This window comes from Thalassophryne amazonica, chromosome 15 (genome assembly GCF_902500255.1).
Source record: "Thalassophryne amazonica chromosome 15, fThaAma1.1, whole genome shotgun sequence".
NCBI classification, from domain to species: domain Eukaryota; kingdom Metazoa; phylum Chordata; class Actinopteri; order Batrachoidiformes; family Batrachoididae; genus Thalassophryne; species Thalassophryne amazonica.
Genome location: NC_047117.1, coordinates 62,338,137 through 62,357,543, shown reverse-complemented (window position 1 = coordinate 62,357,543; position 19,407 = coordinate 62,338,137). Strand labels below are relative to the sequence as shown.

The 19,407-nt window shown below is 39.9% G+C and overlaps 1 protein-coding gene across 1 annotated transcript in view; it reads left to right on the top strand.

Annotated features, from left to right (window-relative positions):
- Window positions 1-19,407, top strand: part of stx8 (syntaxin 8) — a 90,324-nt gene that overhangs the window by 70,611 nt on the left and 306 nt on the right. The window contains exon 7 of the mRNA XM_034188586.1: window positions 5,612-5,713. Coding sequence (XP_034044477.1) covers window positions 5,612-5,713 — 102 coding nt within the window. The remainder of the gene's footprint in view (window positions 1-5,611; window positions 5,714-19,407) is intronic.

The window sequence follows — 19,407 nt, the reverse complement described above, 5'->3', positions numbered from 1 at the left end:
TGTGCGTGTGTGTGCACCCGCTGTAATCTCTCCCACACTGTGGCTTTGGAAGTTTATCCAGTCTAATAGGATGTAAAATAAACAGTCTTTGCAGAAACAGGGCCTTCTTTGTGGTGTTACAGATCCTGAGCCGAACTTGCAGCTGTCATACAGGGAAGCACAAGTTCCACTCGGAATTTGAGAATTATGTCATTACAATCATGATGCGATAACAGGGATGAGTTGAAAACCATATGATTTTGTGTGTGTGTGTGTGTGTGTGTGTGTGTGTGTGTGTGTGTGTGTGTGTGTGTGTGTGTGTGTGTGTGTGTGTGTGTGTGTGTGTGAGAAAGCCTGACCTTCTAGCTCAGCCTTTATGAAGATGTTTTTGCAGCTTTTCAGTATTGTTGGTGTAACGTCATGTGCTTGCACGGTTTCATCTTGTCATCTTTAGGAGTTCATTGGTGAAATGAAATGTTTTTACGGGGGCCAAAACTGAATTAAGAAATTTGGCACACTGGACCAAAAACATCCTTTTTGACGACTTGGAATGGCATGTCACACAACTGCTTCAGTGTTTACACCCCTTCCCTGCCAGTAAAGGAAGAGGTCTTTCCTTCTAAATCATTGCCTGATGCTTGGATGATGATGTGAGAGTCTCAAGAGACACTGTGCATACGGGGCTCTCACGTCTTCCATCGCCACATCCTTGCCCTTTCACACTTCAGCCCTCCAAACTGACATGCCTTCCTTCCCTTCTCCAAATTATATGTTCAGTTTAATTATCTGATGTCAGCCAAACACAGGCAGCCTTTAATTGGTGGTGACTTGGAGGTGAGGAAGAATGTTTTCTTACTAAATTTGAAGCAACTAGAGCTAAAGACAGTTGGGCATATGACAAACACTGCACTCAACCTTGCTACCTGTGGGAGTTCAAGTGAGCAGCCCACTTTTTGGAGAACAAAACAAACTAGAAGGCCACTCAGAGTGCACATGCAACTTTACTTATATGTATTTATTTATTTATTTTCTCCCATTACTCCTGTGGGCACTGACATGCAGACATTCATGTGGAGATACTGCTGCTCCCAAAAATCATCATAACGTAGTGTAAATCTTGCAGGAGATACAATTCATACAGCATGTGGCATAGCTATGAGTTTCAGTCACATCTGTCTTAAAGTGTGTGAGGATGTTACATCAGTTTATTTCCTATTTATACAGTTGATCAGTTGCTGTACCTAAAATGCATCACCTATTAAGAGAGATCACTGCAGCTGTGTTTACATGAAGGGTTCCAATGTGAATGGAATCCTTGTGATCAGTGAATCCAAACACATCCTTTACATTGCTGTTGTATCATTACATAGGTGTTCATACGAGGTACATTAAGAAAGTATGCCACCTTTGGCAGTGAACAATACATGTACTCACCTGGCGGACACAAATCCTAATACACTTCAAAGTAGTCCCCTTGATACTGCGCACACTTCCCCCAGCGGGTCTGCCATTGATGGAAGCATTTCTGGAAGTCCTCTTTTGAAATGGTGTCCAGCTGGACATCTTCTTGTGACTCAAATCGAGTCCCTTTTCATGTGGTTTTGATCTTGGGGAACAGCCAATAATCAAAGTGAGTCATTTCAGGAGAGTAGTGAGCCTGACAAATCACAGGAGTGTTGTTTGGCCAGCAAAGCCTAAATCAGTTGAGCAGAACGGGCGAGTGCATTGCCATGATGGAGCTGCCAGCTTTTTGCTGCACACAAATCCGATTGTTTGCGTTGCACAGAATCACAAAGGTGACATAGGATCTCCCAATAATACTCTTTATTAATACCTCTGCTGCGTATTCATGATCAATGTTACCACAGTTACTTTGAAAAAGTAATCCAATTACTGATTAGTCCTTGAAAATGTAACTTAGTAAATTAGATTACTAGTTAGTTATTTTCAGCGTCTTCCGACAACAGCCCCCTGCCACCACAATATGAAAATGATAACCCATTTTGCCAGTACTCACTTTATTGTCACCCTTTCTTGACTTCAATGAACATAAATACTTGTATAAAACAAGTATTTATGTTCTTGACCTCATATTTAACTGTTGACAGCACTGTAATGGTAAAACCTGTTGGGGAAAGTGTAGTGACACGGACCCACAACAGGTGGCGCAAATGAACGGTCAATAGATGAGCCAAAAGGTAACAATTTAATGTTGTGAATGTGCACAACGAATATACAGACAATCTCAGAATCTGATTATAGTCAATTCACAAAGGTGACGTGTGGGCAGGCTCGAGGATAGAAGATGTCTGTCCTGAGAAGAGCCGGAACCACACGATTTCCACCGCCACAGAACCCGGTGAATACTGGAGCTGCCAAGTCCCGAATTCCCAGGTGATCACCGTCCCCGACTGTCGGATCTGGTACTGCTGGCGAGGAGCACAAACAGTGAGATGTGGGTGTGTGCACACCCAGCAACAAAAACAGTCAGAAGGTGGAAAGTCACCTCCACCTCTAATCACACACGTGCAGCTCCTGTTAAAGCACTTATCTGGAAGGAGTGAGAGGCGAAGACGTCGGCACTCTCATAAACCACCAATCAGCTGACAAGGCTCCACAGGAAAACGGCTGCAAACAGATCACACGTAAGTCACAGTTCTGACACAGCAGAGAATATTACCTTCACAGGTAGATGATATCTCGGCAATCAGGTGGAGATGACGTCCGGTCTTTATGGAGTGAGATGATGTAGAGCAGATGGGTGACAGCTGTCACTCATTATCTCTTGACAGCTGTCCCGGTTGTGTCCGTGACGGCAGCGCCTTCTCGTGCCTGAAGCCCGCACTTCAGGCAGGGCGCCCTCTGGTGGTGGGCCAGCAGTACCTCCTCTTCTGGCGGCCCACACAACAAAACCTACAATTTCTAACCTACATTGTTTTTAAATGTACCTATCAAATTCTTTCTAACGTTTTTCTAACATTTAAATTCTTTCTAAACATTTTAGTTGTTGAAATTATTATTATTAAGAAGTAGTAATAGTATGAAAAATGTCAAAGTGGACCTTTATTCTACACCCCACACCCCCTTCCTGCATGGATTCGCCCCTGACTTGCTGTTTGAGCAGAAGAATGGATAACATTTATTTATGCAGAAAATAACTAGATTGAAAGGTAAAAAAAAGTTTTTATCAACATTTTTTTTTACATCATGTCGTCCTCAGAAAGAGACTTTAGGTGCATTTGGGTGGGGTAAAAAAAGCATTTCCATTTGTGTGTCGTGGATCAGCTGATTTTAACAAGGAGACACACTGCAGCACAGAGTTTTAAAGAAAAAAAAGTGTAAAAATGTCTTTGTAAAACCATAGCTTTGAATGTCACTGCGCTTTGAGAGACAACTGTTTTGAACTCACAGCTGCTGCACAGTGGGTACAGCTCTGTGCAGCAGCCCACTGAAAGCCGGTGAAATGGGCAGTTCGATAGCCATTTTGGCTTGTGGATGGCTGACTGGAACGTGTGTTGCTCCCCACTGATGTTCCCTCATTTTTAAAGCAGTTACACCACTCTTTTTTTTTTTTTTTTGGTGTTATGCCCATTACATCATCACCAAAAGCTTGCTGGATCTTGCAAATGGTTTCTGCTTGGGTATCACCAAGCCTTTGGCAGAATATGATGCAAAGCCTTTGCTGAAGTCGTTCCATCATGTTATAGCAAATGATAATCCAAGAGGTGTATAGTACATCTAAGGCTGACTGCTAGCGATGGAAAATTCATACATATGCAGGGATGCTCCCTACAGCTCCCCACCAAATGACAACATGCACGCTTCATTTGTTTTCCTGTGAAATTTAAATTTTTTAATTTTAATTTCAATTAATTTTACTTTGAGAGTTTGTCGGATTTTGGATGTGCACATGGAACTCTCTGCTGATTTTCAGGCTGTCTAATGTATTTCTTACATTTTTCACTTACATTGATGACAACATTTACAAGCATGTACATAGCTGAGCCTCTAGGGGACTGTTTTTAACAGGCTACGTTCATGACTAATGGATGTGCACACGCACTGTCTTCTCACAGTGGAGAGCAGCCTCTGCTTTTACTGTAACTGCAGCAAAATTAACAGTTATCACTTAAAAACAAGTCGTGATAACACGGCGACACTTACGTAAAGTTTGCAATTTATCTGTGGCTCTGTTCTTAGCTTTAGCAGCCACATTCCATTCAACAGCGCGCTGAGACGTTTTCCTCAAAGCTTGTAGATGCTGTCCGAAGCACTCAGAAAAATGAGTACTCACGAGTCCCTTGTTTTCAGCAGTCTCAGCAGCTGTTTGTTGTGAATGGTGTATACTTTGAGATCGGTCTCAGAAGTCTGCAAAGTAATCCCGGTGTATCACTGGATGGTCACTAACAGTCTAAATCTAAGTTTCTGATTTCTGTGCGACATTTCCTTTAACACAATTCATGTCTTTTGGAAATATAGTCAGACTTTCTCTGGTGCTGCAGAATGTCATTATGTCAGGTGTTGCAGTTATTCCCCTCTTGAAGTACAAATTGGGAACCACCCCTGTGATTGACTTAGGGCTTCACTGTCATACGGTGTTATTCAGAGAACTCCGTTATCTCCCATCTAACAAACAGGATGCAGTGTATTTGAATCTGGAGTTGCGTCAGGAAGGGCATCCGGCGTAAAACTTGTGCCAGTTCAACATGCAGATCCACCTTGGATTTGCTGTGGCGACCCCGAGTACAAAACAAGGGAGCAGCCGAAGGGACTTTAATGGCCATCTCTATACAGTCCTCCAACCCTGTCAGACCATGAAATCAAAAATGATCTCCAATACACTAGTTTTCTTCCCCACAACGGAACTGGAAAAATTTTGATTGTCGGGCAAACCCTGGACTTGTTTATTTTAACTTGGGGGAGGAAAAAAAGTTGAAATGTTTCATGTATTATTATCTTTCTTATCTTTACATAAGATTAGCTTAAGTCTTCTCGGACATGAAATTCGTTGCAATTTTTGAGTACTTGTGGCTCAAACCACAACTCAGAATAAATAGTACTCTTTTCAGCGTAACATTTTCAAAGCTAATTTAAACAAACCTATCATTTTGAAATTTTTATTCCGTTATACAGTTATCTGCTTTTGTTGTTGAGCCAGTTCTCTGTGGAGAAAATGTTCACAAAGTGCCTGATTCTAGCAAATCATTTGGTTTCAGCTGGATCGTGTCAGCAAATCCAGCTGAAGGCCCACAAAATCTCCTCCAAAACTCGACATGCAAATGTAGTATTTTTTTCTGGAAGGCTTTACAACATTGTAACTCATGAATAGTGCGGTTCTGACTATATCCAGAATGGAACTAGGAAGTAGTGAAAGCATTTGAAAGGGTGAAGAGAGCTTTTACTCAGCTGTCTCTTTACATCATCACTTCTCAGACGTACATTTTGGCCATTTTTGCTTATGACTCTGTTAACTTCCCGATATCACATCTTGCTGAACATTTAGACTAATTTCTTTTAGGCCATCAAGGGAAAGAAAAATGCTTTAGGAATCATCTATTATGGCAGCAAGCAGCATAATAGAGAGTAGAAATAAACTTTGCTGACCTTGTATCTGTTTTTCTTCTCTCCCCAGAAATCATTGATGACCTTGCACATCTTGTGGACAAGACGGATGACAGGATTCGTAATGAGACACGAAGAGTGAAACTGGTGGAGAAAAAGTCAGCCTCCTGCTGTAAGCCTTACCTTTCTCCATTTTAGTGACACTAGACAGTAGGGCTACAGTTACACATTAGAATTACTCTCATTCTGTTGATTTATTTTTACAATTAATTTAGCAATCTGAAAAGACAAAATAAATGTAGGAATTTAGTTAAATTTATTTAAAATTGAGCAGAGAAAAGTGGTTTTGATCAGCCTGAAATCAGGTTGGTTTCAGTTGTAAAGCAGAAATACAATCAATATATTCCAAGTTGTGACAAAATTCAGAAACCGTTGGCTTAGCTAATTGCAAACAGGTATGCAGTGAATGATCAGCACATCAGAATACTGAACGTGTGGATTGAAAGGTTTGAATAGATACAATCAATACCTTTTTCCTGCATCTTCCAGTGCATTCATTACATTTATTCCTTTTTTCTCGCATTCATTTAACTGATGCTTTTATTCCAAGTGACTTACAAGTGAGGAATCCCACTCAAGTTATGGTTAGTGTAGCTGCATAAAAATAAATTCTATCTTTATTTATTTATTTGTTTATTTAAAGCAGACTTCATTGTAATAATAAATACCATCTCTATACACTTGCCGGCCACTTTATTAGGTACACCTGTTCAATTGTTTAACACAAATAGCTAATCAGCCAATCACATGGCAGAAACTCAATGCATTTAGGCATCTGGACGTGGTTAAGACGACTTGCTGAAGTTCAAACCGAGCATCAGAATGGGGAAGAAGTTGTGCGGTGGAGCTCATCTCGACGAGACACTTCACCCCTCGAGTTGTGCTCCCTTACCGAAGAAAATCCACCTAAGTTTAGTCTTTACATAAAAATACAGTAATAAGTGTCTTTTCTATTTAAAAAAAGTAAAAACTTGCATGTACAAGCTGTCTTTAAAGCAGAATATTGTCATTAGATGACGAGGAGTTCACCTCGATGGAGGAGCTCAACTCCACACACATAACTGTCGATTTATGCTACAGGGAGCTCAACACAATGGGGGAGCTCATCTCGACAGAACACCGGTACTAATAAGGTGTACCTAATAAAATGGCCATTAAGTGTACGGTCAGCAATTATAGACTGTATATACGTATACTGAGCAAACCCTTTATGATGTCAGCCATAGGTTTTCTGGTTTCAGTTCAAATGGAGCAGTTCCAAGTGTTGCCACCTTGGCAGTGCCTGACTCTGCATAACTCCCAGCCTATCCCTAAATAGATAAAGAGGTGCAGTGTGGGTAAGATTGGCAAGATGGATAAAGCACAAATAGATCCCCCATCTCGGAGTTTCCAAATAAGCTAAAGCTAACAAGCAAATCTTGCTTTGCATGCTTTAACACACTTTTTTTCCTCATAATGGTTGGCTTGGGCTTGGGTATTAAAAATTATGGCTGGCATGTTGTCAAAGTCACCGTGGAGTTACAGTGGAGAAAATTTCACCAAACACTTGATAACTGATAATCGGTGCTAATACTCAAATAATACTGAAATTTCACTCAACAGAAATGCTGGATCATAGACTCCTTAGATGGTCTTTTAGTATAATTAATCACCCACCAAGCCATATTATCTCAGACATTTGTTCTAAAATGCTCAGAAAGGAAAAATCCTGCTGCACAGTAGCTAGCAGCCGTTGCTTGTGGGGTTCTGGGCTCAGTTTGCCAGCACACAACTGTCACGCAAAGTAACAATTATTCATAACTCTGTGGCTTAAAATAGCCTAAATTGATGAGCTATTAACCCCCCACCTTCTTTCAGTTTGAAACATTTTTGTTTTTGCTGCTAAAGTTCGGGATTGTAACGTGTGAGTCAGTGGGGAATGACTCACTTTTGGAACCAGCCTCAAGTGGCCATTCAGGAGACTGCAAGATTTGGCAGCTCTACGTTGGCTTCATTTTCTGCCACCGGAGGTCAGGGCCTGTCACTAACCAACACTGTACGTCTCTTGTGCAGCAGTGAATAGCCTGCTGTCCATGCTCACTGCACCACTGTACAACAGTACCATGCAGAAAATAAATCTAGGCAGAAAATTTGCCTTGATGATTTATTTAGTGATCCAATTACTGAACATAATTAAGGAATCATTTCAGCTTTATTATGGCATATCCAAGTCCAGTCTGTTAATTCAACAGACATAACAGAATTGATTTGTTTCCTTGTACCACAAGCACAGTGCTTATTCATACATGAGTAATGCTTGTGCTGTGACCACGAAGGGACAATTAACTCATCTTATTCATTAGATATCAAAATAATAGCAATAATAAGCATGTGAATATGTTTATAAGACTATTTAATGATCACTTGTCCGTGTTAGGATTACAAACCATTGCATAGAAGCATCGAATGAAATGTATTTAAATAAATGTGTGGACAAACCAAGGTCTTGCAGGAAAGCTCACCAACCTGAAATTGTGTGTTTATTCACAAGGTGTTCGTGCAAGAAGACTTTGTTCAAAAAGTGATGCATTTTTTGTTCAACATAATATGTTTGTGAACCGATTTGTTCGTAAAGAGAGCCGTTCTAAAACCAAGGTTCCACTGTATGTGGAAAAGCCCTCTTGTGGTGACAGTGGGTGGAACTGCAATATCACACTTGTTAACATAATTTGTTCTGCTTTTAAAAGGGATTTTCTCATCCTCATGCTTTTAGGAATTCTCAAATAAGGTTTACAAATCAGGCCCTAAGTCGTCAAGCCCTCTGTCTCAGTGCCAGCTTGGCTTGAGTTGTTTTCTGAATGAAAGAGTCCCTCAGTTTGATGAGCTGAAAGTTTTTCTTTCTTTGTCAGATTTTGTTTGTTTGTCTCTTTGTGTTGCTTTGTTCTTTCGGAGAAAGGCCCGTTTCATGATATTAGTTGTTAGCGATCTAAAGCTAAAGATGTGTAATGTGCAAGAAGCTTTTTTGTTACTAAAAGTAGAGCTCAGTTTGCTCAGTACAACTTCAGTCGACTTTGGTTGTGTTGTTGCAGTAGGTGGGCTTGCAAACAGGCAGTCAGGAACAGAAGAAGTGCACTCAGTGTGAAGGTCAACCTCCAGAATGCTTCAATCTGATGGCCCGTCCCCATGGTGCCCAAACACAAGTTTGTTTGACGATCCCAGAGCTCATATTGTACTGTGTCGCATACTTAGAAAAACAAATCTGTTTCTCTTGTTTTTCCACAACACTGCCACACCATTGGATACAAAATATTGAGCGTGTGCGTGTGTATGTGTATGTGTGTGTTTGGGTTGTTTTGTGTGAATGGAAAGTTCCTTTATGTTCTTCGCTCTCACCTCTATGCTCTCCTGTTTTTCCATTCCACTCTGTCATCCCCCCGTTTGTTTCCTCAGTTGTTTGACACTCGTCTTTGTGTCGAGCAGTCCAGAATTGAAAATACTACATGCCCCACATTGTTCGGATTGTTTTCCCTCTTTCTCTGTGGAAACGTTTCTAATTTCTTTGGTGTAAGGTTTTATTTATTTTTTGTTTTATTCTTAACCAGCGCTCATCCAAAACTGGTGTTTAATATTACGTTTTGATTAAGTCCTTGTACAGTAATGATTGTCTGAGTTTGAAAGGTAGCATTTCTGTTAACAAATGTTTTGCTGGTGTTGTACAGGGGGGATCTATGTGTTCACTGCAGAACGCATATATGCTGGATAAACCCTCCATGATGTCACCCATAATCTGGCACCACAGAGGCTGTGGTGCCAGATTATGAACAATTTTATACACTAATCTTCCATTGGAGAAGAAAATAAATTCTTCATATGTTAATAATTTATATTTTTTCCACAATGTTACAATAGTGGTATTTTTATCTAAAATTTTAAGAGCCTGTTTATAAAGACTTTTTAGTGGCTGTAACGCTGTGTTGATCAACTGAGTTTCACAAATAAGTTAGCATTATGACATTAGGTGACATATTTCTCAAATCAGTGCATAAATTCAATGCACTATACTTTAAAGAAGATGCACAAAAGTACAGTATTATATGCTGTAAACATCAAAATTTGATTGTAAAAATGTAAAATTAATCTAACAAGCCATCCTTCTGAGATAGAACCAAACCCCTCCCCAAGTTCAGTACATAAACTGTTGAGTTAGACAGATGCAACTTTAAACTTTCAATAGAAAAATTATTTAAATCTCATTAATTTGTTGCTATTTACCTGGTGCTGTTAAGTCTTACACCTTTTTGAAATAGTAATGCAACTCGTAATATTATGTTTTTGAGTTCCTGAATGTAAATGCTGCTGTCACATAATTATTACGTAATGCATTGCGCATCATGTCACGTGTCGTGGTTTCGAGACATCCATTGTGATCACTACTTTCTAGGGGTGTTTCAGTTTACCCATAAGTACAACTACATTGATGCATGGAGCCCTGAATTGATCTAAATGTACTATGAACTGGTCAGTGGCTTGACTTTAACTTTATAAATTGGTTGACTTTAGCTGATCACACTGCTGCTTCCACATCTTCTACCAGCAGCATCAAAGACTGAGACTATTTGCTGACATTAAATGTGGAGGGGGGACAACAAATTTACTTGGATTTGCAACTCACTATTTTGGAGGTCCCCCCCACCTCCCACCCCCCCAAAGTCCTCGTGCCCCAAAGGATAGTTTTGCTTTATCCTGGCATCAAAGTTCTCACTATTAAATTACTGAAATTTGTTATAAGGGTGGAGGGGTTGGGGGCATGGTCTTTGTTCATTTCTTCAGCCCCAAGCGATGTGTGTGGTAGCTGTTATGGCTTTTAAAACTTAGACCTAAGTACAGAAGTATAATAAGTATAATAAGTATAAGTATAATAAGTATAATAAAAATGTCTGTGTTGGTAGAGCATAGAGCATAGTAATGTGGATTCAAAGTAAACACTGACTTTTGTCTTTCTTTTTTGACCTTTTAAGATTAGGCTTAAAACTTTCCTTTTTGCTAAAGCTTATAGTTAGGGCTGGATCAGGTGACCCTAAACCATCCCTTGGTTATGCTGCTATAGACGTAGACTGCTGGGGGGTTCCCATGATGCACTGTTTCTTTCTCTTTTTGCTCTGTATGCACCACTCTGCATTTAATCATTAGTGATCGATCTCTGCTCCCCTCCACAGCATGTCTTTTTCCTGGTTCTCTCCCTCAGCCCCAACCAGTCCCAGCAGAAGACTGCCCCTCCCTGAGCCTGGTTCTGCTGGAGGTTTCTTCCTGTTAAAAGGGAGTTTTTCCTTCCCACTGTAGCCAAGTGCTTGCTCACAGGGGGTCGTTTTGACCGTTGGGGTTTTACATAATTATTGTATGGCCTTGCCTTACAATATAAAGCGCCTTGGGGCAACTGTTTGTTGTGATTTGGTGCTATATAAAAAAATTGATTGATTGATTGCTTTATTGTTTTAAACTCAAGGAAACTGTAGTCACTTTTGAAATTGTTGTATACATTTATATGTTACATCAGTGAAGCTGTTTAGTCATTGAACACATAGGGCCCAAGAATGGATCCTGGGGTAACACCGCACATTTGTTTTCAGTGTTTTATCTATTCAATATTTTCTCTGTATTATAAATACACAACAAAGGCAAAGCTTTTTTTTTCTGTCACCCAACTCTGTGGGAGACAAATGATGCGCTATCCGCTGACCTTGTTAGACTAAATTTTGTCCCCTTTCTTTGGAGTTCCAAAAGGTCTTTAAACCACGACGAAAGGGCAGTAAGAAAGTAGTGCATGAGGTTCAGGTCTCTGCCTTCCCAGGGCTTTTGTCCATTATTCATTTCCACTGTGATTCGTGTTACTGATGTGTCTGAAAATTGCTTAGATGGGATGAACCCAGACACCAGCTTCTAAAGCTCTTGGGTGGTCATTTTGTCAGTAGACACCAGCTATCTCGGTCAGCTTCAGTGTCACAGCACAGGCTTAATCCAATTGGCATGCAAATGCCATTATTGCCATTAGTGTCTTGAGGGCTCCTGATTATGAGGAGTAGCTTGTTCAAACTTACCATGAGACAAGAAGCGTGAAGCTCAGAATGAGTCTCATACTCTATCACAGTTCTTTTCAGACATAGAAGCTGTAACTTTGAAAGTGTCACTTTGTCATTAAACTAACTGCCTTTGGATATTCAAACCTGCCAGAGAGTGCAGGATTTCCTTGCAACCGATAGCCTCAGCAGGTCAGTTCAGTTTTTTCAATTCATTTTATTTTTATAGTGCCAAATCACAACATGTCACCCCAAGGTGCTTCACAGTTGTAAGCTCTAACCTTACCAACCGCCCTGAGCAAGCACCTTGGCAACAGCAATAAGGAAAACTCGTAACGTTTTTTTTTTTTTTTGTTTTTGTTTTGTTTTGTTTTGAGGAAGGAACTTCAGGCAGACCAGACTCGGCAATGTTCTACCTGCTCTGTTTGCAACAGTCACACTACCTATCTGTGTGCTGGAACAAGACACTTCATCTGCATTGTCCCAGTCCACTCAGTTGTAAATGGGTACTTGCCTTTGCTGGGGAAGTAACCAGTAATTTAAATAATCTGGGTATAGGCACTGGCATAGGGGTTCGTGGTCTACATACTACATAGGGTTAACCTCTCCCTCTTCTACACACAGGCGATTGGCTCAGTCAGGTCTCTGTTTGCTGTTGATTGTCTAAGCACACCTGAATGAGCTAAACTGCTTTTTGTGGTCCACGATGACCACGATTGGCAACCAGTGGTATCGGTGGCTTAGATGGAAATTGTACAACATCCTACCTCATCTGGTGAGAAATTTATTGTCAAGTTACTTGTGGTGTTTTCAGACTTGACACAGTGGTGTGAAATTGGAGTTAAATTGACACCATAAAGTGGATGTCTGGAAGGGACATCAGTGAGTGTGAGAAGGTCGTTCTGCAGTAACATATGTGCATTCCATGCCATTTTCAAATGAAGGTGCTGAAAGATGTTGGACTAGACTAAATGAAATTCAGATGTTTAAATCTCATGTGTATTGCGTGTTGTAAGTTCCTTCAGTACCATTTACACCCTAACAAAGATAATTGCTTGGAATTTTGTGTGCATTTGCTTAAAGTGTGATTTGTTTAGAACCATCATAAGAACTATTTGAGCACGTGTTTGTACTTTGACGTGTATATTGCACCCACATATGCAAGTTATCAGCAGGAGAGGTCCTTTGTAGTCAAATAATAACTAACATTCATGTCTTGTGGCTCTCAGATATGAACAGTTGACTTTACAGACTGTTCAAGAGAAGAATCATAACCATGCAAAAGAGGAAAAAAAAACTGAGCCAAATAATATCTGAAACAATACAATGGAGGACAGAGTGGCAATGTGAGCCTGAGAGGTGTAAAGACATCTGGAGCTTTTACAGCCATTCTCCATATCCAGACAGAGAAGCTAGCATTGGTGTTGCCTTTCGCAAGACCACCACCAGCACCACAATGAGCAATTAGTTCAGCATAGCTTTATCTCAGTGTTTTTGTCCCTGTGGGAAAGACTACCAATTAGGACATTGTAGAGGAGAAAGCCAAAAAATGAGAGAAATGTAAACCCAAAGTGAAAGGCCAGTGAAAATACCAGCCACATTCTAAATAACAATGGACAACCTGAGTCAGTGAGGAAACTGTCGACAGCTCTCAGACCAGTAAGCTATCTCCCCCCCCCAATTTGCCCTGGGAGAACATTTTCCGCAGCTGGTGTGTGTGGCATGGTTTGTGGTGTAGGTCATGTGTGTGATGCTGAGGCAAAGACCACCACATCCTTAAAGTATTCAGTGTTTATGTTGTGTATGAAATAAGCCACCCACCTCCGTAGTTCAGCTTACAGACATGCAAACAGTCAGGCTTTAGAAGAGACTGCTAAATAAGCTTTTTTGGGGGGGAATTTATCCCTTTTTGAATGAATTCTCAATCATTCATGTTATTGTGCTTCAAGGATTTATTTTGGTTTTGTTGGAGTTGCCGATTTAGTATGAAGTTGGTTAATTTTATTAACTCTGTTGTTTTCTTGCATTTGTAAAGCATTGTACATATAATAAGTGTCCAGAAGCAGTTTCTGGTAAAATAAAAGGATTTGAGTTTTAGGGATACTAACTTGTTTGAAATGATTCACTTTCAGAAAGCAGATTCAACAACCTGGTGAACCCTGAGCTATGTTTTATGTCTTAGCTTTTAACGACAAAGTTTGTAGTAGACTTTTTTTTTTGAACAAGGAATGAAAATTCCACCTGCAGTGGACTTTTTTCCTGGGTGGCAAGTATAATAAAAACTCTAAGAACTGTAATATTTTCAGGTCCTGGGGGTAAAGCACTTTTGATGAAGTGTGAGTGAGTGTTTGCACATTTTTCTCCATTGTATCGGTGGAAAACAATGATTATCCTCTCAAACCAGAATCAGAAACATATGCCTATCGCAGTGTGCAATCTGTGGCTGTAAAGGTTTTGTAGCTGTTGAATGCATGTAAATTGCATTAAGTCATCAGGAGGAGAATGGTGATATGCTGTGAGTGCACAAGCACTTGGGACTTGTGTCAGATCAAGGGCTTTGGAAATTAAAAACGAGCTATGTAGGCTTCTTACCTCTTCCAATTGTAGTCCCTTGGTTGTTAATCATTCCCATCCTGGTGTCTGACGCTTGTCTAAAATCAGGTTTAGAGTTCCTCAGCTCTTTGACGTTGGAATTTTAAACATTAAACTTAAGCAGCAGTAAACTGCAATGTTTCTTTATTGATCATAAAAGATAAGGTGATATTCAGTTAAGATATTTGACAGATGGTCTTTCTTACTGCTTTTATAATCAGATCTTTGTTAATTTTCCCATTTCAATTACTGGATTTATAGATTTAGGGCAAGCCACTCACTAGTTATGCGTGACTTTGACACCTCGATGTGTTTGACCGTTGACAGGCGAAAAGAACATATGAACTGTGATTTTCATATGTCCTCACTGCATCAGTAGTTACCATCATCCAGGCTTAGCATCAGTCACAGTTGGTCATTCATGGTAAACGTAACTACCGTAGCCTGCGGGTCGGAATGGCCAGGGCGTTCCACATAAAATTCGGCCTGACAAGGGGGTGGTCAGATGCACAAGTGTGTGGCCAGTATTATGTTCATTAGAACACTTAACCCTCCATATATTTCAATTGCAATAAAATGTCTGATTTTATGTGCCAGGTCTGTTCATCCTCGTGTGCAACTCTTGTACTGCAAACTCTCACAGTGATGCTATTGTCATTCGAGTACTAACGATTAAAAAGAGAAAACAAAAATTTTGAGTGCATGTGTAAAATAACTAACTGAATTTACAAAAATGTGGGTCAGAAGCAGACCCTGAGAACTGTTTTGTACCCTACTGCTTCTCGTTGATATGGTCATATGATAGACACAAGAAGGGCTCCAGTCTGAGGTTTGATCGTCACCACTTAAGAACGGTAGCTCAGTCGACAAGGAGATGGCCTGCCAACATGTAGATCTTGGACTGAATCGTACTCATGCAACCTGCCTGTGTTTGTGGTCAAGACACTTCATCTGTGTTGACCCAGTCCACCTAGCTGTAAAAAAAAAAAAAAAGGATACCACCTTGGTTGGGGAAGTAAATGTGAGGCATTATGGTAAAGCGCTTTGAGCATCTGCTAGATGGAAAAGGGCTATAGAAGTGCAGTCTTTCTTCTTTATTTTTTGTAAGAAGTGATGAAGAAGACTTGCAAAAATGATACAGACTGTTCCCTGTGAGCTCCAGTTGCTTTTGAAAGACATCACCAGAACCCCTGTGGCTCCCATATTTATAGTGTTTGCAGCTGAAAATGAAAAGCAATGCTATTTCCATTGGCTTCAATTTGAGAACCATAAATCTGTGGGCTTTTTAATGCAAGATCAGTAAACAGCAAATCCATGATTTTGCAATAATTTATTCTTGATAATATACTGTAGCTTTTATGTATAACTAAAACCCTCCACACACCACAAGACTGCATGTCTCAAATGAGACAAAAACATATAACTTTTAATATATTGACCAGCCACAAAGAAATGGGAGAGGGAGTGCTATAGGATTTCTTCATAGAGAGGATTTTACGATTTTGAAGATAGAGTTCCACACATAATTTTTTGAGTGTGTCATGAGCAAACTCACCTTGTCATAATAGCAGTTATTCATCATTCCACCAAAATACAGTCCCCTTTTCCCCCCCTCTGAACCAGTTAAAACACACTGTTTACCTCTTACGATTTTCATATTCATGTTTATGGAAGTACTTCATCCTCTCCTTCACAGTTCCAGGAAATGGAAACTGCTTTAATCTCAAACAGCATGCAAATTTCCTCACATGTAGCCACAAACACACATTGGACCTTGTTTGTACATCCCCTTCTGTTAAAAGAATCAATATGTTTGGCAACGACCTGTCCATATCTGACCACAGAGCTGTCTTGCTGGATTTTATTGGCCCAGCTCTTGAGGAAAAAAAAATCCAGCCAGACCGTTTCCTATTGGAATATTCAAGTATTGAAGGATTGCATTTCTATAGCACTTTCCATCTACCAGATGCGCAAAGCACTTTACAGTGTTGCCTCATTTTACTTCCCCAGCCAAGACCAGTATCCATTTTTATAACCCGGATTAAGTGCCTTGTTCACAGACACAGACAGATAGCATAATTGGGATTGAACCAAAGTCTACATGTTATACAACTGCAAGCATCTTATCCACTGAACTACCTGCTCTGCAATTACTACTGGATCCAGCTTTTTTATGGGCAGGTCTATGCCACTCTTTTTGGAACTATAAACTTCCACAAACCCCTCAGGAACTTGTCAGTTTGTATAATGACTATCATACTTAGTCTACTACACAGTCTCCCTCCTGAAAGAGTTTGCTCTGTTTTCTTTGAGATCATGTCCTTGCTACTGAACAGTAAGCTTCGATGGGCTCAGATGAAGCCCACCTGGAAGATGTAATGTAAAAGCTGCAGTTCCTTGACTGGCTGCTTGAGGCCGATTTCAAAAGTGAGCAGCTTCCCATCCAAGCCCATGTTAAAATGTCCAGCTTAAGTGCAGAAATAAACTTTTACAGCCTGACACAAAAAAAAACAACAGTTTTTGTCTCTATAGATAGCTCCCCCCCCTCCGTGACAGCTGTACGTAGAAGGAGTTGGGGAGGTGGTGTATATTTGTAACACTGGAAACCAGTTGGACATATACATGTAGTATTCTTAACTTATATATAATGTTTCAGTGAACTTACACCAAAGACTGCGTATTGTGTTGCCGGCGTACACAACTTATACGCCCAACAGTAGTTCCACTTACAAAAAACGTGCAGCAGCATATCACTGATGAGCACATGGAAGTCGTACAGCAGCACCTTGACACTTACACAAATTTGATCCCCCCCCCCCCCCCCCCACTGGCATGAAATCTGGCGTGCCAGTGAGTAAACCTATCGTAACCTGTTGTAAAACTGCTCAAAGAAAATTTTGAGATGTTCAAAACCTCTGTCAAAAGTTGTTTCAGTTTGTAACACCTAAATGATTTCAGTTGTTTGAACATAAGTTAGTAAGGTATATCAACTCTAACTTACAAACTTAAGTTCAAACAACTTAATTAATTTAATTAATTTAATTTTTAATTTAGGTTCACAGCACATTACTCATAGGTTATAAATAGGTTTTGGGTATGCTAAACATTATCTTGCCATATTTGTGAGTCAATTACAAGTAACTTGTGTAGGTGTGTGCATAACGTACCTACAACCTATGTCCCGCGTATGAGAGACGTATGAGTCATATGCTGGCATGCGTTCAATAATATTGTGCATCGTGCTTCAGCATGCTCTTAACGTATATAAAACCTACCCATAACTTCTTAGACGTACAGTTGTGCTCAAACGTTTACATACCCTGGCAGAATTTCTGCTTTTTTTTGGCCATTTTAAGAGAATATGAATGACAATGCAAAAACTTTTTTCACTCATGGTTAGTGGTTGGGTGAAGCCATTTATTGTCAAACAACTGTGTTTCCTCTTTTTAAATCAAAATGACAAGAAAACTACCCAAATGACCCTGATCCAAAGTTTACATACCCCTGTTCTTAATACTGTGTATTGCCCCTTTAACATCAATGACAGCTTGGAGTCTTTAGTGGTAGTTTTGAACGAAGGTCTCTGATGGTAAATCTGCCACTGAATATGCCTTAGACTTTATTTACATTAATTACAAAGAAATACAAACAGTATGGCACTCTATGGTAAATCTGTATGGAGTAGACAGTTCTCAAAAACTGAGTGACTGTGCAAGAATTAGAAGAGTGAGGAAAGCCACCAGGACACCCAGACAACCCAGAAGAAGTTATAGGCTTACGTGGCTGTGATTGGAGAAATTTTACACAGTGCAAGCTTTGCATTTTGCATCACTACTCTTAGTTTCATAGTTAAGGATATTCTTTCACCAGAACTGATCAGATCCAGGCTTGCATCTCAGATGTACCTTCTGGCAATTTGTAGCTAAACTTTCAGGTCTTCTTTTTAAGAAAATCCTCCTCTGTACCACTTCATCATGAAGATGGATAACTGGTGATACTGTTTGTATTTCTTTGTAATTGATGTAAATAAAGTCCGAAACATATTCAGTGGCAGCTTTACCATCAGAGAGCCTCGTCCACAACTACCACAAAAGACTCCAAGCTGTCATTTATGTTAAAGGGGCCAATACACAGTATTAAGAACAGGGGTATGTAAACTTTTGATCAGGTTCATTTGGGTCGTTCTCTTGTCATTTTGATTTGAAGTGAGGAAACACAGTTGTTTGACAATAAATGGCTTTACCCAACCATTAACCATGAGTGGGGAAAAAGTTTTTGTGTTGTCATTCATATTCTTTTAAAAATGTCCAAAAAAGCAAACATTCTGCCAGGGTATGTAAACTTTTGAGCACAACTGTATGCCAGTGTTTTTAATTTGCTCGGCATATGCTAGCTAAATCGTCAAGGTGTGACAGGGTTTTAAGCTGGAGTCAGATGAGCTACAAATGAGGGCGACAAGCAGTTGGCATTTATCACTTGATGGGCGTTCCCAGGGCGTGGTCAGTTTATAGTTACTTGTCATTACTGTGCATGATGTTTAGATAGACTGCAAAGGATGGGAAACCCCCACACTGTCACTATGAACTTTGACTTCATGCTTGGTTGCTTAATGGAACCACAGTTCAGGTGATTTGCTTCAGTCCAACGTCTTTCAGGGTGACATTCTATTAGCATACTCTGTAAGATGTAAATCACTGCAGATGTTTTATCTGGATACAAAAACAGTGTTTTTAGATTTAGAAAGGTTTATTTCTCACTAACATTTACAAAATCTAAATTTAAAATGGCAAACATTGATTTATGTGGAAAAATTTTGGAGCATATTCCGCCATTTTGGAGTATTTTGTTCGAGTTAGCAACCAACCAAGCTAACACTGCCTTCACTCGGATTGGCATTCACCATGTCACATCTCTCAGCATTCACATGAAACAAAGTTTTCATCTATTTGGGTCCTGATTAGCTGGCGGCATGGCGACCACTGGTCTTTTGTCACTGTAAAACGTCCATTCTGATTGAAAATGCTTTGCCTCTGTCATTAATGTGACCAAGGCGTTATCTTCATTTCCTGTCACTCTACTATCAAATAATGGCAAATATGACAATGAGAAATATATATTAAACACACTTTTTATTAATTCACAACATTATTCTACACATGTG